Here is a 12,067-nt window from a genome sequence, read left to right on the forward strand (position 1 = left end):
ACAAGATAAGCCCTCCAATCCAGGCAGCATCCTGGTAAATCTCCTCTGCACCCTCTCTAAAGCATCTACATCCTTCCTATAATGAGGCGACCACAACTGGACACAATATTCCAGGTGTGGTCTAACCAGGGTTTCATAGAGCTGCAGCAATACCTCACGGCTCTTAAACTCAATCCTCCCGTTAATGAAAGCCAAAACACTATATGCCTTCTTAACAATCCTATCAATTTGTGTGGGAACTTTGAGAGATCTTTGTATGTGGGCCCCAAGATCCCACTGTTCCTGCACACTGCCAAGAATCCTGCCTTTAACCCTGTATTCAGCATTCAAATTCAACCTTCCAAAACGAATCACTTCACGTTTATGCAGGTTGAACTCCATCTGTCACTTCTCAGCCCGGCTCTGCATCCTGTTAACGTCTTGATGTCGCCTGAAACAGCCCTCAACACTATCTACAACACCACTGACCTTTGTGTTAATGAGGCACCCTTCCACTTCTTCATCCAAGTCATTTATAAAAACCACAAAGAGCAGAGGCCCATGAACAGATCCCGGTGGGACACCACTGGTCACTGACCACCAGGCAAAATACTTTCCATCCACTACCACCCACTGTCTTCTTTCGGCCAGCCAATTCTGTTTCCAGACAGCCAAATTTTCCTATATCCCATACTTCCTAACTTTCTGAATGAGCCTACCATGGGGAACCTTCTCAAATGCCTTACTGAAATGCATATACATCACATCGACTGCTCGACCTTCATCAACTTGTCTCATCACATCCTCACAGAACTCAATAAGGCTGGTGAGGCATGACTTTAACTAAACTATGTTTTTACAAATAGTCATAAATCCTATCTTTCAGAATCCTTTCCAGTACCTTGCTTACCACAAACGTAAGACTGACTGGTCTGTAATTCCCAGGTATTTCCCTATTCCCTTTCTTGAACAGAGGAACCAACATTCGCCTCCCTTCAACCATCCGGTACAACTCCCGTGGAGAGTGAAGATGCAAACATCATCGCCAGAGGCACAGCAATTTCATTCCTCGCTTCCCGTAGTAACCTTGGATATATTGGGTCTGGCCCTGGGGTCTTATCTATCTTGATGCTTCCCAGAATATCCAACACATTGACTTTCTTAATATCAATCTGTGTTCAAGCCTATTAACCTGTTCCACAGCATTTTCACTATCAACAAGGTCCCACTCTCCAGTGAATACTGAAGCAAAACACTCATTTAGGGCTTCCCCTACCTCTTCAGACTCCAGACACAAGTTCCCTCCACTATCCCAGATCAGCCCTACCCTCTCTTTGATCATTCTCTTATTCCTCATGTAAGTGGAGAGTGCCTTTGGGTTTTCCCTAATCCTTCCTGCCAAGGCTTTCTCGTGACCCCTGCTAGCTCTCCTTAGTCTATTTTTGAGTTCTTTCCTAGCTCTCCTGTAATCCTCTAAAGCTGTGCCAGATCCTTGTTTCCTTAACCTTGAGTAAGCTTCCTTCTTCCTCTTGATGAGAAGCTCCTCTTCTCTCGGCATCCAAGGCTCCTTCACCTTACCATTCCTCGCCTGTCTCAGTGTTCCTTAAACAGCCTCCACATTTCTGTTGTGCATTTATTGTAGAACAATTGTTCCCATAAACATTAACAATTAAATGAACAATTAACAGTAACCTTCCCATACTGTCAGTTCTTATCTCTTTCCATGGCTATGGTAAAGGTGAGGCAGTTGTGGTCACTGTCACAGAAATGCTCTCCCACCGAAAGATCTGACACCTGGCCTGGTTCGTTGCCTAGCACCAAATCCAATATGGCCTCCCCCAGTTGGCCTATCTACATATCAAGTCAGGAACCATTCCTGGACACACCTGACAAAATTGTCTCCATCCAGACCATCTGCACTAAGGAGTATCCAATCCATATTGGGGAAGTTGAAGTCACCCACAACAATAACTCTGTTCATCTGCACCTTTCGAAGATCTGCTGCCCAGTCTGTTCTTCTATCACTCTGCTGCTATTGGGGGGGTCTGTAGAAAGCCCCCAATAAAGGGACTGCTCCTTTCCTGTTGCTGCCTTCCACCCATACTGACTCAGTAGACAAACCTTCCTCTCCTCTGACCTGTATGTCTGGTTCCCATCCCCCTGTCAAACTAGTTTAAACCCTCCCAAAGTGCTCTCGCAAATCTCCCACCCAGGACATTGGTGCCCCTCCAGTTTAAGTGCAGCCCGTCTTAAGGTACAGGTCCCACCTTCCCCAGAAGGTACCCCAATGGTCTACATATCTGAAGCCCTTCCCCCTGCACCAGCCCAGTAGCCACATGTTTAGCTACACTCACTCCCTGTTCCTCACCTCGCTAGCATGTGGCACCAGTGATAACCTTGAAATTACTACTCTGCTCCTCGTGCTTTTTAGCTTCCAACCTGACTCCCTGAAAGCACTTTTTAGATCCTCATCCCTTTTCCTAGCTATGTCATTGATGGCAATGTGCACCACAACTTCTGAATGCTCACCCTCCCCCTTCAGCATCCTGTAGACTCGATCAGAGACATCCCGAACCCTGGCACCTGGGAGGCAACATACCTTCCTGGAGTCCCATTCGTGACCACAGAATCTCCTGTCCATTCCTCTAAGTACAGAGTCTTCTACCACTAGCTCTTTTCTAATCTCCCCACTTCCCTTCTGAGCCCGGAGCTGAGCTCAGTGCCTGAGACCTGGCCACTATGGCTTTCCCAAATAGGTCATTCCCCCACAACAGTATCCAAAATGGTATACTTATTATTGAGGGGAACAGTCGCAGGGGATCCCTGCACTATCTGCCTGTTCCCTTTTCGTCCTCTGACTATAACCCATCTATCTTTTTCCTGTACCTGAGATGAGACTACCTCCCTATAACTCCTCTCTATTACCCCCTCTGCCTCTCGAATGATCCGAAGTTCATCCAGTTCCAGTTCCAGTTCCCTAACACAGTTCCGAGGAGCTGGAGTTGGGTGCACTTCCCACACAGTGTCAGTGGGGACACTAGTGGTGACCCTTACCTCCCACATCCTACAGGAGGCGCATGCAACTGCCCTAACTGTCCATTCCCACTGTTCTGAATTCCCAAAGAGACTATTGAAAAAAATGGTAATCTTACCAGATCGGCACAAGGAACCTTCTTTTTTGGTTAAAGAAGAAGGATGGGTGGGAGCCAGAACCTAAGTAGTGTTTTGGGTAAAGCAACCATCCAAATATATTACCTGACCTCCTCAGCAGTCCCGTGTCCTTTTCATGGTCATCATTAGACTCTTAATTCCAGATTTGTATTGCACTCAAATGCCATCATCTGCCTTGATGGGACTTGAACCCAGATCCCCAGAACATTACTTGGGTCTTTGGTTAATACTCTAGCACTAATATCACGAGGCCATTGCCTCCCCCAGTGTGCAGTGTTGCCTCAGCACTGTCCCTCCAATAGCACCGAGCATTCAGCGCTCCCTCTGACAGTGCACTGCTACTAGTATTCTGGTGACACACAGGACATCCAAAGATCAATTGGTCAGAGTGGGTGACAGTTTGGGAGGTTTAGTGAATCAAGGGACTATTGCAGAACAGGAGAAAGTGAGGTCTGCAGATGCTGGAGATCAGAGCTGAAAATGTGTTGCTGGAAAAGCGCAGTAGGTCAGGCAGCATCTAAGGAACGGGAGAATCGACGTTTCGGGCATGAGCCCTTTGATTCATTCCTGAAGAAGGGCTCATGCCCGAAACGTCGATTCTCCTGTTCCTTGGATGCTGCCTGACCTGCTGCGCTTTTCCAGCAACACATTTTCGACTATTGCAGAACATGCAGGAGAAGTCACTTGTATGTCTAACCATTGGTTGAATGTTCACAATGAAGTGAGTTAATAGGTTGCAGAGTAGGCTGGGGAGGAAGAAAGCACAGTGCAAGTTGGGATTGATGCCTGAATCTAAATGCAGTCAGAAAGAAGGGAAGACCTCCAATATGGCCCAATGGAGATCTCTCAGTCATAGTCTAATGGACATAAAAATGCACATGGAGGACGCGGTTTAGGTAATAAAGATAAGGAGCAGTCTTTGAACAGAACTGGGAACAGAAATCCTCATGATTGTAATGATGGTGGCTGACTGTCCCTAATACGTCCATTCTCCTTCAAATGTAAGGAAACTTTGTCCTTGAGAACCTCCTCCAATAATTTCCCAACCTGAGGTAAGGCTCACAGGCCTGTAATTTCCTGGCTTATCCCTGTTGCCCTTCTTGAACACAGGAACAACATTGGCTATTCTCCAGTCTTCTGGGATCTCACCTGGGGCTAAAAGGGATACAAAGATCTATGTCAAGGCCTCAGAAATCTCCACCCTTATCTCCTTCACTATCCTGGGATAGATCCTATCAGGCCGTAGGAATAATCTACCTTAATGTTTTTCAAGACACCGAACACCTCATCCTTCTTAATATTGCCCTGCTTTAGAGTATGAACAAACCCCTCTCTAAACTTAGTTAGCATCCATGTCTTTCTCCTTGGTGAATATCAATGCAAAGTACTCATTAAGGACCCACCCACTTCTTCTGGTTCCACACATAAATTACTTTCTTTATACTTGAGTTGATCTACCCTATCCATTGTTACCCTCTAGCTCCTAATATACCTATAAAATGCTGTGGGGTTCTCCTTAATCCTAATTTCGAAGGGCATTTTATAGTGTCTTTTTGTCCTCCTTGTTTCTTTTTAAGTTATTTTCTGCTTCCTTTATACTCCTCAATTATACAACCTTACTTACTACCCACCAAAATCAGATTTCTCATTCTTGTTCTATTCCTAACAAATGACAACAACAAGAGTAAGTACTCTATCTTCCTCCTGACACAACTTACTCAGACTCAGAATCTGGTTCCTGAGCAGCCAAGACTATGCTGCTTTTTGAGTCGTAGCGTCACCTCTGGAGTTCTGCCCCTAGATTCAGCTCTGCTCCCACTCTAACTGCCCTCAGTCCCACTTCTGACTGCCCTCAGTCCCACCCTGACTGCCCTCAGTCCCACCCTGACTGACCTCAGTCCCACCCTGACTGACTCCAGTCCCACTTCTGACTGACCTCAGTCCTGCTTTGACCAAACCCACTCTCCAAGTATTTGTCTGATGACTCCTGCCACTGTTCACTCCCAGGTTTGCTCTCCTGTGTTGTGTTCACACTGCCACCACCTCTTGATGGAGATGGTCATTGCCTGGCATGTACAATCATCGCTGAACATCCCCACCTCTGACCTTGTGATGGAGGAAACAGCTGAAGATGGTTGGGTTTAAGACACTATCCTGAAGAATTCCTGCAGAGATGTCCTGGACCTGAGATGACTGACGAACATAAATCATAACCACAATCCTACATGACAAGTATGACTAAAACTAGCAGAGAGTTTTCCCCCTAATTCCCATTGATTTCAAGTTTTAGAGTCACAGAGTCATACGGCTTGAAAACAGACCCTTTGGTCCAAGCTTTCCAATTCATAAACGTATCCAAACGTCATTACTTCTGGCAGTTCATTCCCCTGTGTAAAAAAGTTGGCCCATGTCCTTTTTAAAACTTTTTCCTCTGACCTTAAACATCTGCCCCTTTTCTCAGAGAAAGGACCTTTGCTATTCACCTTATGATTTTAAACTTCTATTCGGGTCCCCCTTATCCTCCTCTGCTCCAGTGAGAAAAGTCCCAGCTTATTTCATTCCCAGCAACATCCTGGTAAATCTTTTCTGAAACTTCTCCGGTTTAATAATACTCTTCCTATAACAGGGAGACCAGAACCGCACACAATACTCCAGAAGAGGCCTCACCAACATTGTGTACAACCTCAACATGTTGTCCCAACTGCTATACTTAAAGGTCTGAACAAAGAAGGCAAGCGTGCTAAATACCTACTTCACCACTCTGTCTACTCTAAATACCTACTCCACTACTCTGTCTACTCTAAATACCTACTCCACCACTCTGTCTACTCTAAATACCTACTTCACCACTCTGTCTACTCTAAATACCTACTCCACCACTCTGTCTATTCTAAATACCTACTTCACCACTCTGTCTACTCTAAATACCTACTCCACCACTCTGTCTACTCTAAATACCTACTTCACCACTCTGTCTACTCTAAATGCCTACTCCACCACTCTGTCTACTCTAAATACCTACTTCACCACTCTGTCTACTCTAAATACCTACTTCACCACTCTGTCTACTCTAAATACCTACTCCACCACTCTGTCTACTCTAAATACCTACTCCACCACTCTGTCTACTCTAAATACCTACTTCACCACTCTGTCTACTCTAAATACCTACTCCACCACTCTGTATACTCTAAATACCTACTCCACCACTCTGTCTACTCTAAATACCTACTTCACCACTCTGTCTACTCTAAATACCTACTTCACCTCTCTGCCTAATCTAAATACCTACTCCACCACTCTGTCTACTCTAAATACCTACTTCACCACTCTGTCTAATCTAAATACCTACTCCACCACTCTGTCTACTCTAAATACCTACTTCACCACTCTGTCTACTCTAAATACCTACTCCACCACTCTGTCTACTCTAAATACCTACTCCACCACTCTGTCTACTCTAAATACCTACTTCACCACTCTGTCTAATCTAAATACCTACTCCACCACTCTGTCTACTCTAAATACCTACTTCACCACTCTGTCTACTCTAAATACCTACTTCACCACTCTGTCTACTCTAAATGCCTACTCCACCACTCTGTCTACTCTAAATACCTACTTCACCACTCTGTCTAATCTAAATACTAACTCCACCACTCTGTCTACTCTAAATACCTACGTCACCACTCTGTTTACTCTAAATACCTACTCCACCACTCTGTCTACTCTAAATACCTACTTCACCACTCTGTCTACTCTAAATACCTACTTCACCACTCTGTCTACTCTAAATACCTACTTCACCACTCTGTCTACTCTAAATACCTACTCCACCACTCTGTCTACTCTAAATACCTACTTCACCACTCTGTCTACTCTAAATACCTACTCCACCACTCTGTCTACTCTAAATACCTACTCCACCACTCTGTCTACTCTAAATACCTACTTCACCACTCTGTCTACTCTAAATACCTACTCCACCACTCTGTCTACTCTAAATACCTACTTCACCACTCTGTCTACTCTAAATACCTACTCCACCACTCTGTCTACTCTAAATACCTACTCCACCACTCTGTCTACTCTAAATACCTACTTCACCACTCTGTCTACTCTAAATACCTACTTCACCACTCTGTCTACTCTAAATACCTACTCCACCACTCTGTCTACTCTAAATACCTACTTCACCACTCTGTCTATTCTAAATTCCTACTCCACCACTCTGTCTAATCTAAATACCTACTCCACCACTCTGTCTACTCTAAATACCTACTTCACCACTCTGTCTACTCTAAATACCTACTCCACCACTCTGTCTACTCTAAATACCTACTTCACCACTCTGTCTACTCTAAATACCTACTTCGCCACTCTGTCTACTCTAAATGCCTACTTTACCACTCTGTCAAATTTCAAAAACTTATGTCCCTGAAAACTTAGGTCTTTCTATCTACAACCTACCCAGGCCCGACCATTAATTGTATAAGTCCTGCCCTTGTTGGTTTTACCAAAATGTAATCCCGTGCATTTATCCAAATCTAAGCTGTTCCTATGATGGGACTGTTGAATGGGGTGGTGAACAGTGTCGCAGGAGCTACATTCTGTTTCTACCCCCCGTGTGTCCCTGTCCCGAGAGTGTTTGATGGAGGACAGTATAAAGTGCCACACTTGTTGAATGTAGCCTTGATGTCAAGGGCTGTCACTCTCACCTCAAATATCGAATTCAACTCTTTTGACCATGTTTGAACCAAGGCTGTAATGAAGTCAAGGAGCTGAGTGGCCCTGGTGGAACCCAAACTGGGCGTCACTGAGCAGGTTATTGCTGAGCAGTTGCTGCTTGACAGCACTGTTGATGACACCTTCCACACTTTACTGAGGGTTGAGAGTCGGCTGATGGGGCAGTTATTAGCCAGTTTGGATTTGGCCTGCTTCAATTTTCCACATTGTCAGATAGATGCCAAATTTGTAGATTAAGATGAATTAATTAATCAAGTTTAAAGGATGGAATGGGGTGAGATTAGTTGGTGTCAATGTACACTATCTGAAAAGTGAGAGGAAGCAAAAGGTTTCCTTGAACAAATGGTGGAGACAAAGAAAATTAAAAAAAAAATACATGGATTGATGCAACTCATCAGTTGTCTGACCGTTTTACCAAAACAAATGGCTGGAAGAATAGAATTGTTCCGAGCTCTATAGGAAGGAAGGTTGCCAGTGCAGTATTTTGTACAGCGTATGGAGATTTCAAATTCATTTATGGTTCTGGGTTTAAGGGATGTGTGCTTGTCATCATAGAACCCCTACAGTATGGAAACAGGCCATTTGGCCCAACAACAACACTAACCCTCTGAAGACTAACCCACCCAGACCCATTCCCCTCCCCTAAATTTACCCCTGACTAGTGCATCTAACCTACACATCCCTGAACACTCTGGGCAATTTAACGTGGCCAATTCACCTAACCTGCACAGCTTTGGACTGTGGAGAAAACCCACACAGACACAGGGAGAATATGCAACTCCACACAGACAGTTGCCCGAGGCTGGAATTGAACCTGGGTCCCTGGCACTTGAGGCGACAGTGCTAACCACTGAGCCACCATGCCGTAATATCTAACTTTACACATAAAGGCCAATAGAAAAAGTGTGAAAAATCGCTGCATTCTATTCTTGACCAATGAGTGCCCTGAACACTTACGGTCACTTTCAGTCGGTCACTGAATGAACGCTTGTTACACTGCTGTTGAGCAGCAACCAGCTTTCTGATCATCTCAATTTGGGCAATATCAAGTCTTGGTATTCCCCAGCCAGACAGTGGGCTTGAGGTCACCCTCACAGTTTTTGTCACCTCTTCTTCCAGCTTCTTCATTTTCTTCAGTCGGATTTGTTCTTCTGAGAGGACACCTGTAACACACAAGAGTCTTAGCTGAGAATCATACATTATTTTCAGTCAATTAATTCCAGCACAGTCACCCAATATTAAATACAGTGCTCCTGCCCCACTGAACTCATCTCTACCTACCTCGACACTGTCCTATCCCCCCCTAGTCCAGGAACTCTCCACATACGTTCGAGACACCACCCACACTCCCACTTCCTTCAGACCAAAGGGGTAGCCATGGGCACACGTATGGGCCCCAGCTATGCCTGTCTCTTTGTTGGCTACGTAGAACAGTTGATCTTCCGTAATTACACCGGCACCACTCCCCACCTCTTCCTCCGCTACATTGATGACTCCATTGGCGCCACCTCGTGCTCCCGCGAGGAGGTTGAGCAATTCATCAACTTCACCAACACATTCCACCCTGACCTTAAATTTACCTGGACCATCTCTGACACCTCCCTCCCCTTCCTGGACCTCTCCATCTCCATTAATGACGACCGACTTGACACTGACATTTTTTACAAACCCACCGACTCCCACAGCTACCTGGATTACACCTCTTCCCACCCTATCTCTTGCAAAAATGCCATCCCGTATTCCCAATTCCTCCACCTCTGCCGTATCTGCTCCCAGGAGGACCAGTTCCACCATAGGACACACCAGATGGCCTCCTTCTTTAGAGACCGCAATTTCCCTTCCCACGTGGTTAAAGATGCCCTCCAACGCATCTCGTCCACATCCCGCACCTCCGCCCTCAGACCCCACCCCTCCAACCGTAACAAGGACAGAACGCCCCTGGTGCTCACCTTCCACCCTACAAACCTCGGCATAAACCAAATCATCCACCGACATTTCTGCCACCTCCAAAAAGACCCCACCACCAGGGATATATTTCCCTCCCCACCCCTTTCCACCTTCCGCAAAGACCGTTCCCTCCGTGACTACCTGGTCTGGTCCACACCCCCCTACGACCCACCCTCCCATCCTGGCACTTTCCCCTGCCACCGCAGGAAGTGTAAAACCTGTGCCCACACCTCCTCCCTCACCTCTATCCAAGGCCCTAAAGGAGCCTTCCACATCTATCAAAGTTTTACCTGCACATCCACCAATATCATTTATTGTATCCGTTGCTCCCGATGCGGTCTCCTCTACATTGGGGAGACTGGACGCCCCCCAGCAGAGCGCTTTACGGAACATCTCCGAGACACCCACACCGATCAACCAAACCACCCCGTGGCCCAACATTTCAACTCCCCCTCCCACTCTGCCGAGGACATGGAGGTCCTGGGCCTCCTTCACCGCCGCTCCCTCACCACCAGACGCCTGGAGGAAGAACGCCTCATCTTCCGCCTCGGAACACTTCAACCCCAGGGCATCAATGTGGACTTCAACAGCTTCCTCATTTCCCCTTCCCCCACCTCATCCTAGTCTCAAACTTCCAGCCTGCACTGTCCCCTTGACCTGTCCGGACTTGTCCGACCTGCCTAGCTCCTTTTCCACCTATCCACTCCACCCTCTCCTTCCTGACCTATCACCTTCATCTCCTCCCCCACTCACCTATTGTACTCTATGCTACTTTCTCCCCACCCCCACCCTCCTCTAGCTCATCTCTCCATGCTTCAGGCTCACTGCCTTTATTCCTGATGAAGGGCTTTTGCCCGAAACGTCGATTTTGCCTGTCCTCGGATGCTGCCTGAACTGCTGTGCTCTTCCAGCACCACTGATCCAGAATCTGGTTTCCAGCATCTGCAGTCATTGTTTTTACCCAATATTAAATACAGTCAGCCACTAATCTCAGTTTAGTCACACAGTACAAAATGCAGTCTCTCATTAATCTCAGAACAGTCACACTCCCTCATGTTTCACAGACCCTCACCCTGAGAGAGGTATCTGTATGCTCACTGGTGTCTCCCAGTCTCCTCTCTCTCAGACAGATATCTGTACACTGACTGGTATCTGTCAGCCCCCACTTTCTCTCATGAAGTGGAGTCCTAGGTTGACCGGATAGTGAAGAAGGTGTTTGGTATGCTTGCCTTTATTGGTCAGTGCATTGAGTATAGGAGTTGGGAGGTCATGTTGCAGCTTTACAGGACATTGATTAGGCTAGTTTTGGAATATTGCGTGTAATTCTGGTCTCCCTGTCGTTGCAAGGATGGTGTGAAACTTGAAAGGGTTCAGAAAAGATTTACAAGGGTGATGCCAAGGTTGGAGGGTTTGAGCTATGGCTTGGAAAAGGTGGATGCTAGGAAATTGTTTCAGTTAAACGAGGAGACTAGGACCCGTGGACACAGCCTTAGAATTAGAGGGGGTCATTTCAGAACAGAAATGCGGAGACGTTTCTTCAGCCAGAGAGTGGTGGGCCTGTGGAATTCATTGCCACGGAGTGCAGTGGAAGCCGGGACGCTAAATGTCTTCAAGGCCGAGATTGATAGATTCTTGTTGTCTCGAGGAATTAAGGGCTACGGGGAGAACGCTGGTAAGTGGAGCTGAAATGCGCATCAGCCATGATTGAATGGCGGAGTGGACTCGATGGGCCGAATGGCCTTACTTCCACTCCTATGTCTTATGGTCTTATGGTCTATAGGGAGAGGCTGACTAGGCTGGGGCTGTTTTTCCTGTAGCATCGGAGGCTGAGGGGTGACCTTATAAAGATTGAGAAGATCGTGAGGGGATGGATAGGGTAAATAGGTTTTTTTTTATAATAGGTCTTCTCCCCAGGGTGGTGGAGTCAAAATCTAGATGGCATGGGTTTAAAGTGAGAGGGGAAAGATTTACAAGGGAACCAAGGGGAAACTTTTTCACGCAGAGGGTGATGTGTGTGTGGAATGAGCTGCCAGAGGAAGTGGTGGAGGCTGATACAGTTCCAACACATGAAAGGCATCTAGATGGGTACATGAATAGGAACAGTTGAGAGGGATATGGGTCAAATGGCACCAGATTTATTTAGGATATCTGGTTGGCATGGAAACTTGGACCGAAAGCTCTGTTTCCATGCTGTCCAGCTCTATGATTCTATGACTTGTGCCTC

At 46.3% G+C, this 12,067-nt stretch overlaps 1 protein-coding gene across 3 annotated transcripts in view; it reads right to left on the reverse strand.

Moving 5' to 3' along the window:
• The window catches only part of nr1h3 (nuclear receptor subfamily 1, group H, member 3), a 76,549-nt gene that overhangs the window by 17,897 nt on the left and 46,585 nt on the right, over positions 1-12,067 (reverse strand). For 2 of the 3 annotated variants that reach the window (XM_043706319.2, XM_043706316.2), the window contains one exon: positions 8,854-9,059. In XM_043706319.2, the coding sequence (XP_043562254.2) occupies positions 8,854-9,059 (206 nt within the window). The remainder of the gene's footprint in view (positions 1-8,853; positions 9,060-12,067) is intronic. The other variant, XM_087996832.1, reaches the window with a different exon arrangement.

The sequence above is a fragment of the Chiloscyllium plagiosum genome, unplaced genomic scaffold (genome assembly GCF_037043375.1).
Source record: "Chiloscyllium plagiosum isolate Xiang-an unplaced genomic scaffold, Cpla_swu_hap1 HiC_scaffold_18, whole genome shotgun sequence".
Lineage (NCBI taxonomy): Eukaryota > Metazoa > Chordata > Chondrichthyes > Orectolobiformes > Hemiscylliidae > Chiloscyllium > Chiloscyllium plagiosum.